This window comes from Ursus americanus, chromosome 2 (genome assembly GCF_024610735.1).
Source record: "Ursus americanus isolate L20-20 chromosome 2, mUrsAme1.1.p, whole genome shotgun sequence".
In the NCBI taxonomy this organism is placed as follows: Eukaryota; Metazoa; Chordata; class Mammalia; order Carnivora; family Ursidae; genus Ursus; species Ursus americanus.
This window is the reverse complement of record NC_142128.1, coordinates 5,294,703-5,319,572: the sequence shown is the minus strand read 5'-3', so window position 1 is coordinate 5,319,572 and position 24,870 is coordinate 5,294,703. Positions and strand designations below refer to the sequence as shown.

Sequence of the window (24,870 nt, the reverse complement as noted above, 5' to 3'; positions counted from 1 at the left end):
GGGCTTGAACTCATGATCGAGATCAGGGGTCACATGCTCTACAGACTAAGCTGCCAGATGCCCAGAACTGCTTATACTTCTATACACATTATTCAAACCTTTCATCATTAATTATGATCAACTGATATAACCAAAAATGAATAAAAATAACTACCATGTTCTAAGCACTTTACTATGTGCTCCAGAATTTACCTTAATCATCTTATTAACGGGCAGGGTCGTCTACCCAGTAAGTGGTATCACCCCCATCTGACTGATGTCTAAACTGAGGCTTAGAGAGGTCAGGTAACTTCCCAAGGCGACACACAGTGGCAGAAGGAGCATCCGAAGGCAGGCCAGCCTGGATCTAGAGGCAGGCAACGCAGGGATCTGGGTGACTTGCTGTGTTCCTGAGGGCGCCGTGCAGGAGCGGGGACGACTCACCCCTGTGCTCCCCGGGGCGCTGTGCACAGCCCTCTGTACTTCCTAGGTGCCTGGCACACTTGTGCTGAATGAGTGATCCTTACCCCCAAAACAATCTCCTTGCCTGGATATTCCTGAGAGAGCACTGTGAACCTCCCATGGCAACGAGTTACAGACAACATCCTGCAGTCATCTCCTTCCACGAACGTTGCGCCATCAGCATTAGAAACCGTCAGCTGCAGTCCAGCTACCGAACTCACTCGGAAGAGTTTTCTTTTTCTTTCATAAAAATTCTAAGATAAAGTGCTTTTCAACAACAGACTGGTAATTCCATCTCACAAGAATTACCTCAGTACAAAAATATTCTCTCCTTTCTATTAAGAGATGTTATCGCTGAGTATGATCACTGCCCGATGACGACTGAAAAGGCCAATGTTCATTCAATAGCTCTTGACCTACTAAGAACATGTGAAGATAGTGGCTCCTTTCACTGTGGCTGCAGCTGCTTATTACCGAGCCCCGGCGATTACCCTCTGTCCTCTGGACCCTTGCCAGCAGGCGGTTTTGCCTTGCATGACGCCCCTCTGCTCCGGATGGCCTATTCCTGGGAGGGCTATGGGGCGTCCAGGCTGGGAGCAGGGCTCAGTGTTGAAGTGAGGCTTTGGGGCGTCGGGGGCACATCCCTGCAGGTGGGGGCCGTCTTCGGTTCACTGGGATGACGCTACCTGACGCTTCCTGCCCCGTAGCCACTGCACATACTGAGCCTGGACAACTGGACTTTAGAGTTGGTGACCCTGCCGAGGCCCCAGCACTCGCTGCTGCTGACCCTGCTCCCTCCAAAGCTTCCTAGAGCCCAGAGGTGAGGAGCACGAAACCATCCAACGACACGAACATGACCCCTCACCGCCGGGCAAGGTGGCGAGTTCCCTGGGTCAACAGCCTCTACTTGGATGGGAGACTGGCCGCTCCAAGCACTGACTGCCAGATTTCCCAAGGGGATAGGAGTGTCCTGCTAGGATAGGAAACACCTGGGACAGCGCCTTAAACTACCAGTAGGCAATCGCTGACTTGTGTGTGTGTGGTGAAAAATGTGTAACATAATGCCACCATCTCAGCCACTTCTAAGTGTCCAGTTAAGGGCCATTAAGCACCTTCACCCAGTGTGCAGCCGCCCCGACCATCCGTCTCCAGAACTCTTTTCGTCTTCCCAAACGGACACTCTGTCCCCGTTATATACTCACTCCCTATCCCTCCCAACCCTGTCCCTGGCACTCACCACCCCTGTCTGTCTCTGTGAGTCTGACTACTTTAGACACCTCATATAGGTGGAATCATGCAGTATTTGTCTTTTTGTGGTTTGGCTTATCTCACTAATAAGCATAATGCCCTCAAAGTGAATCCATGCTGAAGCAGATGCCAGAATTTCCTTCCTTTTCAAGGCTCAGTGATAAACCACTGTATGGACAGACTCTATTTTGTGTACTTATTCATCCACTGATGGGTCACTTGAATCGCTTCTATCTCTGGGCTATTGTGAGTTATGCTGCTATGAGCACGGGTGTCCAAATATCTCTTTTGAGGTGGTTTCAGTGATTTTGGATAATATATATACTTAGAAGTACAATCGCTAGGTCAGATGGTAATTCTACTTTAATTTTTCAAGAAACAATTATTGCTTTTAAAGTTTTACTGTTGATCAATGTACCACTGGGCAGTGCACTTAAATTAAAAATAGCTATTAACTCTGCACTGCTAATGAAAGCTGCTGGTAGGCGTGAGGGCTCTTTCCACACGTCTAGCCTGCAGGAGTAGACACTTCCCCATTATGACTTAGGAGGTTCACATAAAATATGTTTCAAGAAGTCATAACCGTTAATTCTGGAGAGCTGTATGCATACTCTTCACCCTGAAATACGAAAGCCAGTACAACCCTAGGTGAGTTAATATTCTCTGAATACTCAGTCTAAGTACTTGGAGAATATGCATTTAAATGTGAGATCTAAAAGTACTGGGGAAAAATTTTTATGAAAAGGATGTTAACAGGGGCACCTCGGTGGCTCAGTTGGTTAAGCGTCTGCCTTCAGCTCAGGTCATGATCTCAGGGTCCTGGGATCGAGCCCCGCGTCAGGCTCCCCGCTCAGCGGAGAGTCTGCTCCTCCCTCTCTCTCGGCTCCTCCCCGCCGCTCACTCTCTCTCAAATAAATAAAATCTTTAAAAAAAAGGTTAACAAAAAGCATGTATTTATTATATTTATATAAGAACAATGTATAATGACAAAAAGACTACTCGAGAATCTTATTAATTATGGGTTATTTATGATAATTGTCAAGGCGTTGTTTGTGTATTTTGTAATGTTTTAGAGTTTCTTTATGAAGTTGGTTAAACTCCTACTCCCAAAAAGAACAGGTAACTTTGTGAAAAAATACATTAAAATAGCATAAAACTAAACCCACCGCCTGAACTGTTCAGAAGAAAACATCACGCTGAGCATCCAGAGGCCTTTCCCATTCCAGGAACACCGACAACAATGTCTAATAAAACTTCCAGGAACGGACGCGGAAGGTGAAGGAGAGGAAACACCGATATGTATAAGACTGTTTTAATAAAACCACCTTGCTTAACCCAGAAATGTAGTATTTCAAGTAGATATGCTTCCTGTCGCATTTCTGCTGTGTTCACTCACAAAGACTGTGGTGACTGTTACAAAAAATATCAAGAGCTTAGGGACCCCGAAAAGCCACCATCAAGTGTCTCAGAAAACGAGCACTCTGACAGCGGACTTGTCTCATCACAAAAAGATGCATCTTTACATTTTTTTCTCTAGTGCTGACAGCACAGGAACTACCCATCACACTGGTCACCCTGAGGCCATTAAAATAAGCAGTTCTCATAGCGTAATAACCGAGGATGATATTATACCTATGATACTGAGATAATCCAAACAAAATACACATGCAATAAGATGATCGGAAACATCACTGAGAACTCCTTCCTCTTAGTTCTCACGCCTCCATTCAATAATTAATCAGGCTAAATAACAATTATCACATGTCTGCTCCCGCTACGGAGGAGCTCTGGAGGACAACGACCGCACTTTGCCTCTGTACCCATGGAGAGCAGCCTGCTGTCTTTCCACAGCAGCTGTTTAACAAATAAGCACCCTCGAGAATTGGAGAAAAGGTGGGGATGGCCCAGAAAAGTAGGTTTAATTCCAGTTTTCCTTACATGGAGACAGAGCTCTCTGAGGTCCCTAGCTTCCTTGGAGGAGGGTTAAAATATTAATTTTAGACTTAGTCCAATTACGTATGCATATGATAACCTCCAGTGTAATCACTAAAAACTAAGAACGGTATCAAAAATCCAAACTAGTTGGGACGCCTGGGTGGCTCAGTGGGTTAAGCATCTGCCTTTGGGTCAGGTCATGATCTCAGGGTACTGGGATCGAGTCCCATGTCAGACTCCCTGCTCAGCAGGGGGTCTGCTCCCTCCCTCCCCTCGTGCACTCTTTCTCTCTCTTGCACTTTCTCTCTCCAATAAATAAATCAATAAATAAAATCTTAAAAAAAAATCAAGAATCTGAAAGAAGGCTAGCAAAAAAGCAAGACAGAAAAACTGAAACAGGTAGGTAGGAAAAATAATACAAAACAGGTACATTAAATTCCAAATACCTCATAGATAAAAGAAACATAAATGGAGTACGTGTTCCATGTTAAGTGATCAAGACTGACAAGTGAACGAGATTTTACCAATAAACCGGAGAAACCAGAGAAAAAACCAACAAACCAATAAATCAGAGAAAAGGAATGAGAGAGATAACCAGGCAAATTCTAACCAAAAGAAAGCTGGGATAACTATATTAATTATCAGTAAAACCAGACTTAATCCTTAGTAACACTTAAAAAGAGCCCCTTCACAACTATGAAAGCTTAAAACTACCAGATGTCACGTATCAGTTCTAAATGTGTATCCTTGACTCAACACTCAAAGCAAATACAACTAGAATTAAAAGGAAAATCCGTAATCAGAGCAGATTATAATGTGCCTCTCAAAAACGGACAGAAAACGGACTCAGACTCCTCTGTCAAAGCCCTCCCAAATCAGAAGCATAGAGGAGATTTGAACAACCTCATAAATCTGGCCGAAAAAGAGCCATATAAATACACTTGCACAGGATACCAGAATATACGCCGCCCCCGCCAGCACCTACAGACGAATCCAGCCTGGGAGAGAGCTGCGGCTGCCCCAGAGCTGACGCGTAAGATGGGTGAGAACACCACTTGCTCTTTATCAGTCACCGAGATTTGGGGGTTACTCGGATATAATCCAATGAAAGCTAATATACCAGGGTTATTAATTTTTCTTTTGAATTAACTACCTTTGCCAACGAGCATAATATCTGAATCACTTCTAGGAATTAAAACAAAAATCCACAATGGTTACCACTCTCTTTCCATTTACCCAGCTGAAAATATTGTCCGAACTAACTGGGGACTTACCCTGATGTACATCCACTTTTCTGCGGACAGTCTTAATGTTTTAATGTTCTGAAAACTGAGACGATGCAAGGAAATTAAAACCTAGCTTTCAAAAACAGATGATGACAGGAAATTTCCACATAAAAGTTATTATTCATAAAAACAGTTTTTCCAACTATAAATCTCAGTAAGTAACACTATCCTGCTAAGAAATTAGGCTATTAATTTTAGGTTAAAAAATCATCTAATTATTTAAAAATACAAAGGGCACATACATTCATTATTTTAAAAAACTGACAGGCTGAGGAGCCTGAGTGGCTCAGTCAGTTAGGCGTCTGCCTTTGGCTCAGGTCGTGATCCTGGGGTCCTGGGATCCAGCCCCATGTCAGGCTCCCTGCTCAGTGGGGAGTCTGCTGCTCCCTCTCCCTCTGCCCTACCCCCAGTCCCTGCTCTGCCTGCTCGCTCTCTCTCGTGCTCTCTCTCAAATAAATAAAATCTTTAAAAAAATAAATAAATAAATAACTGACAGGTCACAGGTACTCTATAAGATTCCCTTAATGGGGAAAAGTGTTTTGAACTGCCCAGCGGAAGTTAAGACCTCAAGCTCGGGAAGGGCAATCCTAAATCCACGCTCTGGTTTTGCCATATACTTGATAAACAACATTTTCTTCATCTCCTTGAACCTTACTTTAATCATATATATATATAAAGTGTGGACAAATATGATTAAATGTAATGCATGCAAACAGCTCAGCATAGGGATGGAATACAAAACAACATGTAAGTGTCCGTTAATAGTATTTTCAAAGGCAATGACTTAGTACACATCATAAAGCTTTAAAAACGGGGGACAGAAGTGAAAGCAGAACCTCATCCAGCATTTCTATGTGTCAAAAACACTTGGATGTAACCTTTTAAATGCTTTGACCTTGAATTTCCATTAAAAACTTACCAAGTCACAGAACTCAAACACGAGAAGATAGGGAATTGCTTCTACACATTGTCCAACACACTGCAGAATGTTTGGATGCTGAAGAATGCTGGGAAAAATAGAAAGTCACAGTGTTGTTCATCAGGGAGCACACTAGCAGAACTGTCCAAACAGTAAACCAAATTTTGACATTCATGATGATTTAAATATGACAAATAGCAACGTCATTTTAAACACCTGATTTTCAACAGACTACAGACTCTGTTTACATAACACTTATTAAGGTTTACTTACTAGTAAGGTTCTCCGTTTTTCAAAAAAGTATCTTGTTCCTTTGGGCTTGCACTTGCTTTTAACTCCTTCACTATTACTCTCGCTACGCTAGTGCCCGTGTAAATCTCGCCAAGGAGGACCTAAAACCAAAGAACAGTTTTTCACTTCACTTCCATCAAAATGGTAAAGAAGTATGTCTCATTATCAGGAAACAGAGCACAGGGGGCGCCTGGGTAGCACAGCGGTTAGGCGTCTGCCTTCGGCTCAGGGCGTGATCCCGGCGCTATGGGATCGAGCCCCACATCAGGCTCCTCCGGTGGGAGCCTGCTTCTTCCTCTCCCACTCCCCCTGCTTGTGTTCCCTCTCTCGCTGGCTGTCTCTATCTCTGTCAAATAAATTAATTAATTAATTAATTAATTAAAAAAAAAAAGGAAACAGAGCACAGGAAAATAAAGCAACAATCAGGCCTTCTACTATGAAGATACTACTTCAGAAAAAGCTTGAAAAATGAAACCACTTTCCTTCAGTTTTAAACTGTTCAATGGATACTGATAGCATTCATATATGTATCTGTATTTTTTTTATTTATTATAAAGTTGTACCATAGTTTCACGGATATTACCAATGACATCACAGAAGAGTAATTTATAAGGTCAGTTCAAACATAACTCAAATGTTTCTCAAAACACTTCAACTGGGTTTTGTTATTTTGTCTCCTTCACATATGAGAAAGTAAATTGACACACAGGCAATGTGCAAATACACTACCACTGCATTATAACGTTAAAAATCTACGGCATTCCAATTATTCCAGACCTTTATCTTGTACTAAAACTTCAGTCTAAACACAAGAAAAAAATATGCCACTGAAATGAACAGAATACAAAATGAATGAAAATAATGGGGCGCCTGGATGGCTCGGTTAGTTGGGCAACTAATGATTCTGGCCCAGGTCATGATCTCAGGGTGGTGGGATCGAGCCCCACGTCAGGCTCTGCACTCCGCATGGAGTGTGCTTGGGATTCTCTCCCTCTATCTCTGCCCCTCCTCCCTGCTCAGGCTCTCTCTCTCTCTCTCTCTCTCTCTTTTTCCCTCTCTCTAGAACAGACAAATCTTAAAAAAAAAAAAATGAATGAAAATAAGAGCACACTACAAGTGAAACTCCGAATATAAATACTGGACAATACAAAGGCATTCCAAAATATAATATTTAAGATGAAAATACTGAAGTAAAAATTTTTATTTAAATCAAGAATGATCAAAACTAAAAGCCTTCTTTTTAAAATAGTTTTTCATATTTTTATCAAGTAGATTAATTTTATTGCCATGGAAATACAGAGTAAGGCCTTGAAGAGAATATAATGTGTTTATTGAGAATGTAAAGGCAGAACAATAAACAGAACAAGGAATTCTGATAATTAACCAAGTCATATACTCTGGTTTCAAACAACCAGCTTGTACATCTATCATGAGCATTCATGCATTCATAAAATTCATTCATTCATAAAATAGCAATCCCTAAAAAGGTTAGAATAATCTTGCTGTCATCCTCTCTCTGCCATCACTGATATCATTCTTGGTCTTCAATGTCCGCAAGGACCATTCATTCAACACCTTGACCTCTCAGGTTTTTACCTCACTTTCAATAATCTTTTCTCTGCCCCCATCTCGCAAAATCTCCCATGGGTCTAGACCTAGTTAATAACTGGATTATGTCCCAAACCTCAAATTTTGATTTCTCCTTCTCTATTTGTCCTTTGATTTCCAGCTCACTCACTTAAACAGTCTAACCCAACGAGTGCACAATTTGCCCTTCAGGTCCATTCGTGATACCACTATTCCACCATCCTGCCCCGATCACAGAGCCCCTCTCTCCTCCCTGGCAGCTAAGACCCCACCATCCTGTGCTGTCACCACCCTCCTTGCCCCTCTCACAGAGCCCTGTTGGCTCGGCCAAACCCCAGCACTACTTAAATTCAACTACCTGCCTATGGTAACACCAAAAGCAGACAAAACACACAACCACAATGACTGGTCTCATTTCAAATTTGTAAGGGTCCTCAGCATTCCCATCCTCCTGCTGCATTTCCTAGTTGACAGGGTTCCCGGAGGACTCTGTCACACCTTCTTCTCCTATTCAAACTCCCAACACATCTTTTTACTCCTCCCTTTCAACTGGCCTCCTGTTCACTGAATAAAATAACCACAAGTAAACGTCCTCATTTTAACACCAAATCCACCTGCACCTGTATCCACATGCTGTTTTTATTCCCTTTTCAAGAGAATTCCTACAGTAACCCCCCTTTCCTTTCTCCTGCATTATCAGTTTCTCCACTCTAATATAAAGAGGCTAAAAGAGCTGCACATCCTATAAAAAGCAAAGCAAAAAACAAAACAAAACAAAACACCTTCCCTGGCCCTTGGATGGTCCCAAACAGCTCGTACTCCATTTCTCTGCTCCCTTTTACAGTAAGACTCTTCAACAGGGTTGTCTAAATGTGCCATCTTCACTTTCTCCCTTGTGCCCACTGCACGTGAGCACGTGACCCTCTACAGCCTCTGAGGACAATACTATGGCCCTCACGTGCTGGGCCCTACCTCTCCCAGTCCTCATCTAAGTTTGCCAGCAGCATTTACTACCATTCATTCATCTTCCTGGCACTCCTTCACTGACTCTCAGAACACCCCACTCTTCTGCACCCCTTCCTACACACTGGCTGATCACCTCAGCCTCCGTCACTACCTGCACTGACCTCTCCTCGCCGCAGACCCTCAGGACTCGGTCCTTGTGCCTCCCCCTCTTCTTGACATTCAATCTTGGTGACTCCATCTAGTCTCATACCTCTGAATACCACCTATAGACAGAGCTCTCCCAAACGTGTGTCTTTGGCCTGGAACCTCTCCCTTGAGTTCAAGATGTATACTTCCAACTGCTTACTCGGTATCTCCATCTGGATGCCTCATAGCCATGCCATCTAACCCAACCAAAAGCGAACTCCCGACTTTCTCCTCCTCCATGCCTGCTTCTCCTTAATCTTTCCCATTTCACTTGCGAGCAATTCTATTCTTCCCACCAATCAGGCCATAAGCAGCCACCCTTGACCCCCCTTCTCCAGACTCCGTTATCTGATCAATCCCCAGTCCCACATGCTCTTATTTGAAAATTCACATTGGCTCGCACCACTTCTCTCTCCACTTCTCACCGCTTCATGCTATCATCCAGGTCCAAGCCTGCCTGCATCTCTTCCCATGTGACTACAGCGCCTTCTGACCAATTTTCCCACTTTCCCCTTGGTCTTCCACAATGTAACTGCCCAGGTGATGCTCGTGCCGGTTAGCCAGATTACTGCAGTCCTCTCTCAGACACCAGAGTACTTTCCCAGCTCACTCTGAGTAAAGGTCTCTAAATGCATATATTCTATCTCACATCACCTGGCTCCCCCACACCTCTCTGAGCCCACCCCCACTCCTGATTGTTTGCTGTCTGATCACCCGCCACCACCCCCCACCACCACCCCGCCACAGCGAGAGGTTTCAGCTTAGTCAGGGCAAGGGTTCTCTTTTGTTCGCTGCCACAATTCCTAGTACTCCACACAGGCCAGGACTTTACCTACCTTCCTCCACACTGGACCCTCAGCACCAAAAACACTGTGTGATACACAACAGGTTTTGCTAAATGGCTTAGAAGATTTGGTCACTAATAAAGGTTGGATGACGTCAAAGACACAGGACTGACAAACAACTCTGAATGGAAAGACAAGATGCATAAGACGGCTGATCACGGAGCAAATACCTCTTCTTGTCTTGACCACCCTGCTTATGATGCAATCGCTACTCACTTAGGAACCTTTTACACAGAATGACTGCTAATTACATTATGGAAATAGCTGTGATGATAAGATTATTCCTTCTGAACACTGTGGTAAAAAGATCAACAAACCACTGTTACTATTTGTCCCTTGACAGGCTATGAGAAATAGAGAATAGTTCTTTGCCATGGTTTCCATTATAATAATACTATGTATTTACAGCTCGAAAGTGGTTTAAGTATTGTAAGGAAGAGGGGGGAGAAAGGGAGAAGAATTAAAAAACAAATAATTTACCTTGAGGAGGATAAAAAGCTTCTAAAATTCCAGTCCCTCTTCCCTTCTTACTGTTCTATGCCAACAACTGGAAAAGTATCTGACGTATAAATAAAAGACCTTCTTGGAAAAACGCATACACCTAGAAACACTGAAGCTCACATTCCTGTGTGGTTCCAGGGTATAAGAGTAGACTCAACTGGTACCATAGCAACTAAAGAGAATGTGGAATGTCCTACAATACAACTCTTAATTAGCTTTAAATTCTAAACATTTTTTTTATTAAAGATTTTATTTATTTATTTGACAGAGAAAGAGACAGCCAACGAGAGAGGGAACACAAGCAGGGGGAGTGGGAGAGGAAGAAGCAGGCTTACAGCGGAGGAGCCCGATGTGGGGCTCGATCCCATAACGCCGGGATCACGCCCTGAGCCGAAGGCAGATGCTCAATGACCGCGCCACCCAGGCACCCCTAGCTTTAAATTCTAAACATTATAACTAGGAGGGGGGAAAAAGGTAGATGTGAACAACATTTTACCTTTCCAAACCAGCCATTTCCAATTTCCTGTATATAGTTTAGACTGTGGCGGGCAACTTGAGACTTCAAACCTTCTGTAGGAAAAAGAACAGAAAAAATAAATATGGGCATTTAACTGAAATAAAATAAATATTAAATATCTAAAGAATAAACACAAATGTAAATTTAAAGCTTATGCTAATAAAGGTAGAAATAAATTCATATATATATATATATATATATACACACACACCATTACTTTCAAACTGATAACTGCCAAAATAGTTTCAAGTTTTAAAACCAATAATATTTTTTGAGTGCGTTTCCTACCCTGATTCTCGAATACTTCACACTGTGTTTTGTCATCTAACTACTCTTGTATAACCACAATCACCAGTCCAATGGCTTTTACTTAGTCCTTAGTTTCATGTCAGAGGTAAAAATCTTGTCAAAATCTGTCCGCGTCAACCTTATGAGAACTCTGGAAGACAGTCAAAGATTAACAGCAACCAAATCAAACCAGGAGAAAGGCCACTGAAACAAGGTACAATTTCTTTGTGTCTTTGAATTTATCATAGCCCCACCCCTCCTAGCCCCTGGTACAGCAGCGATCTGAATGATGACGGATGTTCCAGTGTGGGTCCTGGTTCCAGACAGAGCACAGTGGACTTTATTATTCCCAAGGAACTGTGTTTTCTTTCCTGGAAGTTTCAGTGAGGGACTTCCACAAGCAGCTTCCCTCGGTTTCACCAAACTCAGAACTCTATCAGGATGGACTGTTCCTCAAAAACAAGTTCCTCAAAAACAGTAAAAGCCAAATGGATGAGACACTTCCACCTGGGGCAAAAAGAGGCAAACAGTAGACGTGCTGAAAGCTTTAGCAGAAAAGCTGGGGAGTGAGATTTAGGAGGTGAGCAGGGGCTCTGAAAAGCGATTTCAATATATGGAGAAACCTGGAGAGACACCTGCATGCTCAGGGAAGGACACACACTCACAGAAGATTTGAGAAGAATATGACTTTCACCTCTAGCTAGGCTTCATGCCCAGCACAAGCAGGAGGTGAGGACAAAAAGGCAGAGCTGTTAAGTAGCCTGGGTGAGGAGTGTCCCAACACAAAGCTAATCTGCAAAGACCCACAGAATACTTTTTTTGTTGTTTTCTTTCTTCAAGTATATCATATTATTCAAAATGTCCAATTTTCAACATAAAAGTCCAAAACATGCAAAGAAACAAGAAAGTATGGTCCACTCACAGGTACAAAGGAAATGGACCTGAGAAAACACAGACAGTGGCCTTACCAGACAAGACTTTAAATCAACTGTCTTAAACACACTCAAAGACTGACAGGAAATCATGGACAAAGAACTGAAGGACACCAGGAGAATAATGTCCTGATAAGTGGAGAAGAACAACAGAGATTCAAATTAGTAAAAGGAACCAAACACAAATTTGGAGCCAAAAAGTACATAACTGAAACAAAAAAACTCACTAGAGGGGTTCAGCCAGAGATGGGAGCAGACAGAAGCAGCAGTGACTTGTAGAGAGTTCAAATATAATTATCCAGGCTGAGCAGAAGAAAAAAGAATGAAAAAAAAAAAAATCAATGAGCAAAGGCTAAGGGACTTGTGGGACACCACCAAAGGGACCAGCATACAGATTAGAGCCCCAGAAAAGAGGGGAAAGGGGGCAGAAAGAATATTTGAAGACATAATGGTAAAAAATGCCCCCATCTAATAAAAGGTATCAATCTATATATCCAAGAAGTTCAACAAATTCCAAGTAAGATAAACTCAAAGAAACCCACACTGAGACGCATCATAATCAGACTGTCAAAAACCAAAGATAGAGAATCTTGAAAGCAGCAAAAGGGAGCCCCCTTTTATATAAGGGATCTATGATAAGATTAACAACTGATTCCTCACCAGAAACCATGGAGACCAGAAGGCAGTGGGATGGCACGCGTAAAGTGCTGAAGGAAAAGCACCAGCAACCAAGAGTTCTATACTCGGCAAAACTGTCTGCCAACAATGAAAGAGAAATTAAGACCACTCCAGATAAACGTAAGTTTAGGGAAAGTGCTGCCTTTACACCTGCCCTACAAGAACTGTTAAAGGGAGTCCTTCAGGCTAAAGTAAAAGGACTAAACAGTAACAGGAAGCCATATGAATAAATAAAGATCACCAGTAAAACTACATAGGTAAATATAAAAGCCGGCATTATTTTATTTTTGGTGTCTAGCTCCTCTTTTAATTTCGTACACAATTTAAAAGACAAACACATAAAAAATTATAAATCTATGTTAATGGGCACACAAAATATGAAGACGTGAGAACATAAAAGGACTGGACTGAATTGCAGAGTTTTCATATGGTACTGAAGCAAAGCTGGTATCAACCGAAACACAACTGTTATAAATTTAAGATAATTGTGATCCCCAAGAAAATATCTAAAAAAATATAAACAAAAGGGAATGAGAAGGGAATCAAAATTGTATACACACAAATCCCAATGGCCTATTTTGCAGAAATGGAAAAAATGATCCTAAAATTCATATGGGGGGGGGGCGTCTGGGTGGCTCAGTCTGGTGGGTATCTGCCTTTAGCTCGGGTGATGGTCCCGGGGTCCTGGGATGGAGCCCTACGTCACAGGCTCCCTACTCAGTGGGGAGTCTGCTTCTCCCTCTCCCTTGCTTGTTGCTCCCCCTGCTTGTGCTCTCTCTCTCTCAAATAAGTAAATAAATAAATCTTTAAAAAAATAAAAAATAAATAAAATAAAAATCATATAGAATTTCAAGGGACTCTGAACAGCCAAAACATTCTTGAAAAACAAGAACAAAGTTGGAAGATTCATAAACTTCTCAATTCCAAAACTCACTGCAAAGCTATAATAATCAAAACACTGGGATACTGGCATGAGGCTATAGATCAGTGGGAGAGTCCGCAAATCAACACAAACAAATACGGTCAACTGATTTTTCAACAAGGTGCCAAGACAATGCAATGGGGGAAGAACAGTCTCTTCACAAACTGTTGCTGGGGCAAATAGCTATCCACCTGTAAAAGAATGAACCTGGAACCTTACTTCACACCGTATACATATGTAACGGGTCAAAGACCCAAGTTTCAAAGCTAAACCTATAAGTCATAGAAGACAACGCTGGTGCAAATCTTCATGACCTTGAGTTTGACAAAGGTTTCTTAAGTAAAAAGCACAAAGCAACAAAAGAAAAAAATAAACTGGACTTCAAAATTTAAAACTTTTGTGTATTAAAGGATACCATCAAAAGAGTGAAAAGACAACCTACAGAATGGAAGAAAAACCTGCAAATCACATCATTATTGTGAAGCTATTAAATAATTAAGGCAGTGTGGTACTGGAACAAGGAATTGATAAATTACTGAAATAGAACAGAAAGCCTACAACAGACCCATACACATATGGTGGTGGTGGTGGTGGTGTTTTTTTAAGATTTTATTTATTTGAGAGAGAGAGAGAGAGAGAGAGAGAATGAGAGAGAGCGGGGGCAGAGCGAGTAGCAGACTTCCTGCTAAGCAGGGAGCCCGATGTGGGCTCAATCCCAGGACTCCGGGATCATGACCTGAGTCAAAGGCAGACACTTAACCAGCTGAGCCACCCAGGCGCCCCTACACATGGAACTAAAAAGCAGAGAGGAATGGAAGGACCGATCAGTGAAGAAAGCTGAGTAATCTACCAAAAGATTCATGGATTCCCTAAAACCATATTCAAAAATTAACTTAGAATGGGTTATGGATTTAAATTAATTTAAATGTCAAAGCAAAACCTTAAAACACTGTAGAAAAAAAAAGTAGTTAAGTATCATTTTTGACCACAGAACAGGAAAGGATTTCTTAAGACATAAAAAGCTCTAACTCTAAAAAAAAAAAAAAAAAAAAAAAAAAAAAATTAGCTTTAAAAATTAAAAAAAGAGAGAAATTGCATTTCTAGCTTAAGGGGCTGTTAAATTTGGCTATATTGAAATCAGGAAACATCAAAAACTTCTTTCTTCGTGTATTTCTGACTAATTTTTTTAGTGTACATTTTTATTTTTTCTTCATTTTCTGTTTCCATATTTACTAGTTATTTTCTTAGTGGTTACCGTGGAGATTATAGTTATCACACTGAATCTGTTACAATCTAATTTGAACTGATACAACTTAGCTTCAATAGTAATAGCATATACCATTTGACACCCACATAGCAGGAACACAGATTAGCACAACTGCTTCTGGAGGGTAAGCTGGCAATATCCCCCCAAATTATAGAACACATGTACTCTTTGACCACTTTTGAAAATTTATTCTACAAATATACCAGCCCAGCATCAATGTGCAAACTAACATAGGTACAAGCTTTGTTTTTAATAGTATAAGATTAGAAACAACCCAAATATCCACCAACAGGTTAAAGAAATTGTGCTAAGTCTATACAATTTAAATAGTAGAAACTTGTAAGCAGGAATAAATAAGCTCTCTTTATGCAGACGGAAAGATCTCTAAAGTACATCCGTAAGTGAAAAAAGCGAGATGCAGAATATATTTACCATGCCCCTACGAGTAAAAAAAGTGTGTGTGTTGGCGGGGGGTGGGGGGTGGGGGAACCACGTAAATGGGAATATTTACATTAAGAAAGTCTGGAAAGGTGTATAAGAAAACAAGAAGAGTGGCTATGTACAGATGGTGAGGGTAGGAGCTGAGGTCAGATTCAAAGATTAGAGGCTTTTCACTACATATACCTTTTTATGTTTTGGTTTTTCAACTGTATGACTGTATTACCTATTCATAAAATAAATTTTAAAAAGAAAACAAGGAAAAAACATGTAGAGCTTCTTCTAGATTTGCTCTTAAATATGTGGTGTTCTTTTTTCACTTAATATATCACAAATCCTTTTCACCCTTTTACAGACTACATAATACTCCATTGTATGGACTTACCAGAATTTAACAAGTTACATACTGACAGACATTTAACCTCACGCTGCAATAAATTCCTTTGTAGATATTTATTTGCATGCTAACCTAAATAAACTACTGAGAGCGGAACTTCGGGATCAAGGGTAAACACATTTTACATTTGGATACATACTATCAGACTACCCTTGGGAAAGAACGTCTCTATCAATTTACAGTCCCACTAGTAGTGAGTGTCCAAGTGCCTGTTTCCCACACACACCCCTCATCCATTACAACCCAGCATCCTTTCTTCTCATCTTTGTGTAGCTGTTATCATCTTACTTTATGTTTGTACTTCTTTAATTAATAGTGGAATTCCTATTTTTTATTGGCCATTTGAATTTCTTTTCATGAACTTTCCCTTTCACATCCTTGACTTATTCTTTTCTATTGAAGTGTTCTTTTTCTAACATTTGTTTGTAATCTTAGTGTATATTAATATATAACAAGGGTTTTTGGGGTTTTTTTTTTTTAGACATTCTTCGTAGTTTACAAATATTTTTGCTACTTGGTCAAATTTGTTTATGGTGTCTTTTTTCCACACAGAATATTTCATTTTATGAATCAAATTTGCCAATATTTTCCTTTATGGTTTCTGCATTTGGCATCAAGCTTGCAAAGCTCTCTTCCATCCCAAGATCATAAAAATATTCCGGGACTATTCTATGCAGAGAAATTGAAAAGAATTTCTTCCCATTAAGAAGGAATTTAGAATAGAGGGCTCTAGAAATATAGAGAGGTATATGAATGTAATGAGGATGGCTGTCCAGGTCACTACCATTTCTGTTGTGCCCATGACTGTGCTCTGGTCCCTCCCCACTATGTCTTGGACAGAAGTCACCAGGCTCTTCTCTGTCACACCTTCCTGCCCACAGTGAGGGGTCAATATGATCAGACTCAGGAGAAGCCAACCAGTATGGCTCTCCAAGGGTTTTCTTTCTGGTCTGAGGAGAGAGAAGCTCCTTTCCTCTGGTAGTAAAGCTACAAGGATCTGAACCTGGAGTTGGCAGCAGCCCTGCTCCGAGCCAAGAAAAGAAGCTGGTGTCCGGGATTTAAGCTGACAGGCAAAGAGGAGAGAAATGATGAGGGAAAAAAAGCACAATGGTGTCCAAGTTCCCAGCTCCAGTTGCCTCTAAGTTCTGCCTAACCCCTACTCTTCCAATCACCTGGTTCTAGCGTCAAAAAAGGTCCCCCTTCTGTGTATGCTGATCTGAGCTAGGATTCTATTACTTGAAATGAATTCATGAGTGTTAAGACTCCAAGATGGTAAAAGCCCTAGAGAATTCTCTCAGGGCTTCCCTTCGTATAAAGGAAAGCCTATGATCAAGAAAGCAAAGAGCAGAGAAAATATTTTCATTTAGACAGAAGTATACTTAGGTTACTTAGGTGATCCCAAGGGCATGTTAGACTCCTGTTAAATTTCACTATTTTGGTCGAAGGAAGGGTGTTGTTATTTATTAAAATTAAAGGTAAATACTACATGTTAGTTTTTTAATGTTGCAAAACCTACAAATATCAAATATACCTAAACTGTACAGATATTTTATAGGAAATGCACCAGCTGTGTCATGTTTATCTTACGTCTTCTCTTAGTCACGCATACCTACAGCAATGCAATCCACCACTGCCCTGCACCTACACCACTGTGCACAGAACCACAAGAGGCAGGAACGGCACTGACGCAGACAGAACAGCCTTCTCTTGGTAGTCTCAGAAATCCCTGATTCTCGAATTGCTGGTCAGATTCTATTTTATAACAAGAAATTGATCAACATCTACTCAACCCTCTACTCAGGATGAAAAGTCAATTCAACTAACATATCCGAATATACCCCCTCCCCAAACACACGGCATCCCAGGGAAAGACAGCAGTGTCCCAAGACGAGCAGTGTTGAGAACTAAAGCTGAGAACTGAAGAACTAAAGCCAGGAGCTCTGTGCGAGAGTTCCACTTCAATGAACAGAGGAGACCAGTTTACTCTGCTACCAGACTCAGGGTCCAAAAGGAAAGAACTCAGCTTTTGCAGGCATGCACTGGACCAGACCACTACAATCCAGCTTCCCCAGGGAGCAGGAAGAAGAGAAATAAGCAGATGAGACAGGCAATCCAAGTATTTTATGATTAGCATCAAGGTTCCCACCCTCACCTCTGAGAAATGATTCGTGAAAACATGACGCTGGGACGTAAGGCCTTACCTACAGAAGGCTGGAGCTGGGACGGAGCTGGTAGTGAGATATTCGGTACTGAAAGTGTGAAAACTTCTGCCGGGGACTGAACAGAGGGAGTATCTTCTGCTGGTGGTGTGAAATCTATCTCATCATCAAAATTATCTTCAAATTCCTAAAATAAAAGAGAAGCAATGTTATATCTGATATAAACCAGTCTGAGAGCAAATATTAAAAACATATGCTAACATCTGAGACAGGAGCATCTACTCACTCATCTGAAACACGGCCTTAATTTTTTCCCCCAATTTTTACCTACTTCAGTAAGTAGCATACATAATTGTGTTCTCCAATGTCAAACAGAATCAATAAGGTTTAAAAATAAATTACACATACTTTATGCAACTTTTTCAACTGATAGTTTGAAGTTAAATGCAAAATTTTCTAAAATGACCATGGAACTTCAAATGGAAATACTCTTCTAGGTCGGAAATTTTGAGTTACTACAGCTTCAGCTATTCTTTTTTCTTTCTTATTCACTTTCACAAACCTCTTTGCATACTGAATCCAAACAGATTCATTTTATTTTAAAACTATATACACATTTCTAATTGCAATAGGATTTCAATCAAGATAACGGACAGTTAAAAGACTCGGAAAAGATACTTTCAAGGCAGTCCTGTTTCTCTGGGAAGAATAACAATGGAAAAATTATTAACTGGGTAGAAACATCATCGGTGTCTGAACGAAGGTCAGTCTAAAGCTGTGTAGCACGCACGTACCATTAACACACTAAGAATGTCTGGTTTTCTGAAGATGGTAACTTTAAAACTGAAGCTGTGCTCACAGAGCTACAGGAATCTCTTCAGTGACTCTGTGCAGCAGAAAGCTACCCTGACTCCTGCTATCATCATTCCAGTGAGATGGGTCTCCGCTGGTGTCCGTATTAATTTAACACTCTCCAGGTGATGATCAAGGTCATTCATTCGCTCAGATAATTAATGAGTATTACCCCACCAGGTACCGTAACAGAAGCTCAGAACAGATCAGTGAGCAAGACTGTTTTCCATTCCTCTACAGAATATCATTTTCCTTCTCTACCACAACCCCTTGCTGCACCCCCCGCCCCCACAAGGGAAAAACCAGAAGTTGTAAGGGTAGATTTCTCTGATATAATATGTATGTTCTCACATGCATGTGGGAGGACATTATTCTCATATATGTCACCCATGCCGTCAAATGCATTAGGATATTTATTGCTATTTGTAACGGGGGAGGGGGTAGGATGAACAAGGTGCCATAACTTCAGTCCGTGAAACACCTCTGAATGGAAGAGCTCTGCTCAATTCCCCTTTGGACATTCCTAAAGCTTCTCTCATTACAAAAGACTTGGGGCGCCTGGTCCGCACAGTCGGTTGAGCCTCCAGCTCTTTGTTTCAGCTCAGGTCTGATCCTGAGGTCAAGAGATCAAGCCCTGTGTTGGGCTCTGCACTCAGCATGGAGTCTGCTTAGGTTTCTCTCTCCCTCTTCCTTTGCCCCTCCTGCCTGCTCTCTCCCTCTCTCTCTAAAATAAATAAACACATCTTAAAAAAAAAAAAAAAAAAAAGACTTTATCCATCACCCCTACCTTAAAAACAACATCACTCAAAACCCTGGCAGTAGCATGATATACCATTAGGCAGCCAGTGATTCTAAGATTCAGAGAGGTGAAACTGCGAAATAATAAACATGGGGCTAGAGAGAAGACTGGGTCGCTTTTCTAGTTATGCCAGTGGCTGCCTGGATACACGCCTGCAAGTCGCTTCCTCCGCCAGGCAGCAGCTTCCTGGTCTGTAACACAACTTCCAAGGGACCAAGTCTCTATCACTGCACAGTTCTAAATCTAAAGGAATGGACACTCTGCCTTCAGTCAAGGTTTACACAGCCGGAGAGGATCCTCTCTACGGTGTGGTCCCAGGGCCACCTGCAGCAGAATCACCCAGGTAAGCTCAACTGATTCCCAATAAGCTCCCTGGGTCAACACTGAGACTCAGTTGGGTCAGAACATTCTAAGGCAAGACATCATGACACGTGAGAGAGCCTGGATTTCAGTTTCAGCAACACTGATCAGACTTTATCTTTGTCCCCAAAAGACAAGGTGTCTGTACACAGTCCCTCAGCAAGACTGAGGGTCAACGGACAGAGATTCTCTGCCTACCACTGTGCCGCCATACAGTCATTAAGTTCCCACAGACGTGTCTGTAGTGATTCCAGGGCCCGGGGGCTGAAGTTGTGAATAAAACTCTATGTTTGTTCGCGGTAGAATCTTCTAAGGAAAATGGCCTGTGCTAGTAAGTCTTTTCCTCCAGCCTCCCTCTGCTTTCATCTTTCCATGTGTGTAATGTTAGCGTCGAGCCAAAAGGACAACACATCTCCTTATCTCTCAGAGCTGCCGCCACACTCAAGGTAAAGAAAACACAGAAACAGGTATGAGGCTCTAGAAAGAAGATTCATGTGTCCAGTAAAAAGAGGGCTGAAGCTGGCAGACAGCTTTTTTTCCCCAATTTGAACCCGTCGCCCTCATGGCCCCCAGGACAGCCCCAGGACAACTGGCAGGACTGGACACTGGCCCAGGATCATTTTCTCTGCATGCATTCCTCCTTTCTCTTCAAGTACTCCTCTTTAACAAGTATTCGCTGAGCCCTGATGCACGCCAGCAGGCATGTGGTAAGTTCTAGAACAGGATATCCCACTTGGTTGCCAGCAGATTCCACCCATCTGCAGCTAAAACATCAGCCTTTCTATAGTATTTCCCGCCACCCCCACCCCCACCCAAATCTACAATTGGTACCACTCTTTCTCCCCCTCAGAGAACTCAAGGGTTCAGGTAAAATGAAAGATGCTCTTCCTCATACACAAAACATACCCTGGGATCCCTTGGCCTTGATAACCTTCACCACCACAATGCACCAGCGTACAAAAGTTGGAGGGGAAACAAAATCAGCCTGCTCTTCCTTACAGGCCTCACAGCAAGTGACTTCAATCATGCTTTATTTCTCACTCAGTGAAAATTAAAACAGACAGTGGTTATTGACGATAACGCTCTAAAGCAAGGTCAGCAAACTACAGCTGGTGGGCCAAATCCAAACCACCTATTTTTGTAAATAAAGTTTTACTGGCACACAGCCACAACCATTTGGTTTCACGTCTCAATGGTGGAGCTGAAGCTGAGTGGCCGTGACAGAGACCATCCAGCCCCCAGTATCGCCTATTTACAACGGCAGAATATATTTACTATCTGGCCCTTACAGAAAAATTCTGCCTGTCCCTGCTCCCGAGGGACTGTGATACGTAACCCATCTATCGATAAATGTATCAGAGGATGATTTTTAAGTGTTCCCACCACCTGTGCTCACCTTGAAGTCTATTTCCGGGTCCTTACAGCAGGATACACAGTTTGCAATTAACACTATTAATACCAGTAAACTGCACACAGACAGGATCACGAAAGAGGAGACTTCTGCAGCAGGTGCCTCCCCTGGAAAGAGAAAGAATATTAACAACAAAGACATTTCAAAATCAACTTTAATACACAAATCAAATCAATAATTTCCCACCCAAGAATTAAGAAAATAATGCCTAGGGGCGCCTGGGTGGCACAGCGGTTAAGCGTCTGCCTTCGGCTCAGGGCGTGATCCCGGCGTTATGGGATCGAGCCCCACATCAGGCTCCTCCGCTGTGAGCCTGCTTCTTCCTCTCCCACTCCCCCTGCTTGTGTTCCCTCTCTCGCTGGCTGTCTCTCTCTCTGTCAAATAAATAAATAAAATCTTTAAAAAAAAAAAAAAAGAAAATAATGCCTAAATGCTCAAGAGAAAGTAGATGACCAACCCAGGATAAGCAGTAAGGGTTTAAAAAAACACTTTGAATATGGAAACAATCTTCGATTTACAGAGGTGCTGCAGGGACACCCCGAGCACCCCCATGCGCCCCTCACCTGGCTTCCAAATCTTTCATCCCCAATGCAAAGTGATCAAAACTAAGACAAGATGGTACGACGCTACTAACTGAACTTCCCTTTACTCAGGTTTCACCCAGTTGCCCCACATCCCTTCTCTTGTCCAGGATCCAACCCAGGCTACCAGCGACACACTCCCTCCTCTCGTTCCTCTGACTCTAGGCTCTGACCTGGCTCATTCTTCCCTTGAGTGTTGGCCCTTGGACACTTCTGAAGAGTGCTGGTCAGCATTCTATAGAATGTTCCTTGGTTTGGGTGGCCTGATGTTTTCTGCCTGATGACTGGACTGAGGTTACAGTTAGGTGGGAAGAATCTAGAATACCAAAGCAAACTACACTTCTCGTCACATCACATCAGGAGCACACAGGGTTGGCATAACTTACTCCCAGTGATGTGAACCCCCACCTCTTGGCCCAGGTGTCACCACTGAGAAGTTGCCATTTTTCCCTTCATGTATTCCTTAAAAGTGGGTGACAGAATCCAGGCCCACTCACAGGGAAGAGGATTTAAGCTGCACTCCTTGGAAGGAGGAATACTATACAATTTGTAGACACATGTTAAAACTGCCACAGTAATTCGTATCTGGGAGACACTGTGAGGCTGTACAAATACGCTGTGTCTCCCTAAAGTCTGGTACACTTGTTTTCACATTTGTCTCCGCGCCTTACCTGCAGTAATTACCACTAGGACGTTCTAATGGTGATCTTCTATTTCCCTCAGTCCTTCTACACTTCTTACTTGGAATTCTTCCATAAGGAAGATTTGTCCCTTCTCCCTCAATTATTTATCCGGTCATTTATTTTGTTATGAACCCACAGACATTTATTTTATATTCTTTGGGTTATAATCCATTATTAAAATTATTTTGTAGCTCAAATTGTTCCAGCTTTGGCCCCTGGCAGCTCTTTCAAGTTGACTACTGGGTCTGTTGGACATACTCCATCTTTCCCTTTCTGCAACACTGTCTCATTTTCTGGCACTACCAGAAGCTCTAGGCTTTTCTTCTATCTTCCCAGCTCTAGCTTTAGAACTAGCCACTTCTTCAAGGAGCCTTGGTCATAATAAGCCGCTTTCTAACAGAGCGGGGATCGGCAAACTACAGCCTGTGGCCTGTGTTTCGCATGGGAGTGGGCAGACTCCAGCTTAGAACGATTTTTACATTTTTAAAGGGGTGTTTTTAAAACAAAAGAAAATGCAACTTTACTTTCAGCAAAAAGTTATTTGGAAAACATCTTTTTCAACTAGGGCTATAGTGAAGCTTTTCTTTGTTAGGGTGAATTGTTGCGTCTCACCTAGAGGTGTTTGACTAAGAAATACACTACCCCCACCCTGCTTGCTTTTTTGAGATGTCACTGACATATACACGTAAGCTCAATGTTCCAGTGCACCAAGGGGAAGCATGGAGACAAGTTAAGGAACAATGTCACCGTTTTCCTGAAGTGAAACTATACTACCTGAAGAAAATAAGAACTAACCGAAATTCCTATGTGAGCAAAACACATTCTTTTTTTTTTTTTTTTTTTAAGATTTACTTATTTGAGAGACAGACAGATAATCTCAAGGAGACTCCACACTGAGCATGGAGCCCGATGCAAGGGTCGATCTCACAACCCCGAGATCAAAACCTGAGCTGAAACCAAGAGTCGGATGCTCAACCAACTGCACCAGGCAGGTGCCCGCAAAACACGTTCTTGAACATAAAATGACCTTAGTGAAGAGCAGAGAAGTCTAAAATCAACGGCAACAGGACTAAGTTCCTTTCCAATAACAAGAGGTCCCTCTGGGAAAGGACAATGCTGAAACTCGTGCTGTTCCAAGCCGGGCTCAGGCCAGCTGAAGCCTTGCTCAAGTCTGCACTAAAAAAATAGAGTTATCCGAGGGTTCTTAAGAATCTGCAAGTTCAGGAGAATGAAACTGGACCACTCTCTTACACCATACACAAAGGTAAACTCAAAATGGATGAAAGACCTCAATGTGAGACAGGAATCCATCAAAATCCTAGAGGAGAACATAGGCAGTAACCTCTTCGACATGGACCATAGCAACTGCTTTCAAGACACATCTCTAAAGGCAAGGGAAACAAGCAAAAATGAACTTTTGGGACTTCATCAAGATAAAAAGCTTCTGCAGAGCAAAGGAAACAGTCAACAAAACTAAGAGGCAACCCACAGAATGGGAGAAGATATTTGCAAATGACATTACAGATAAAGGGCTGGTATCCAAGATCTATAAAGAACTTCTCAAACTCAACACCCAAAAAACAAATAATCCCATCAAGAAATGGGCAGAAAACATGAACAGACATTTCTCCAAAGAATACAATGGCTAACAGACACATGAAAAAATGTTCAACATCATTAGCCATCAGGGAAATACAAGTCAAAACCACGATGAGATGCCACCTTACACCAGTCAGAATGGCAAAAATTAACAAAACAGGAAACAACAAATGTTGGTGAGGATGTGGAGAAAGGGGAACCCTCTTAGGCTATTAGTGGGAATGCAAGCTGGTACAGCCACTCCGGAAAACAGTATGGAGGTTCCTCAAGATGTTAAAAATAGAGCTACCCTATGACCCAGCAATTGTACTACTAGGTATTTACCCCAAAGATACAGATGTAGTGAAGAGAAGGGCCATATGCACCCCAATGTTCATAGCAGCATTGTCCACAACAGCCAAAGGGTGGAAGAAGCCAAGATGCCCTTCAACAGACGAATGGATAAAGAAGATGTGCTACATATATACAATGGAATATTAGCCATCAGAAAAAATGAATACCCACCATTTGCAACGACATGCATGGAACTGGAGGGGATTATGCTAAGTGAAATAAGTCAAGCAGAGAAAGACAAATTATCATATGGCTTCAGTTATATGTGGAACTGAAGACTAGCATGGAGGACTATAGGGGAAGGAATGGAAAACTGAAGGGGGAGAAATCAGAAGGAGACAAAGCATGAGAGACTATGGACTCCGGGAAACAAACTGAGGGTTTTGGAGGGGAGGGTGCTGGGGGGATGGGGTAACCAGATGATGAGTATTGAGGAAGGCACGTGTTGT

At 42.0% G+C, this 24,870-nt stretch overlaps 1 protein-coding gene across 3 annotated transcripts in view; it reads right to left on the bottom strand.

Moving 5' to 3' along the window:
* LMTK2 (lemur tail kinase 2) overlaps nucleotides 1–24,870 on the bottom strand; it is an 81,946-nt gene that overhangs the window by 36,307 nt on the left and 20,769 nt on the right. For all 3 annotated transcript variants that reach the window (XM_045813421.2, XM_045813420.2, XM_045813422.2), the window contains exons 2-6: nucleotides 21,211–21,332; nucleotides 17,846–17,990; nucleotides 10,702–10,775; nucleotides 6,103–6,221; nucleotides 5,830–5,917 (exon numbers count right to left, since the gene is read on the bottom strand). In XM_045813421.2, coding sequence (XP_045669377.2) covers nucleotides 5,830–5,917; nucleotides 6,103–6,221; nucleotides 10,702–10,775; nucleotides 17,846–17,990; nucleotides 21,211–21,332 — 548 coding nt within the window. The remainder of the gene's footprint in view (nucleotides 1–5,829; nucleotides 5,918–6,102; nucleotides 6,222–10,701; nucleotides 10,776–17,845; nucleotides 17,991–21,210; nucleotides 21,333–24,870) is intronic.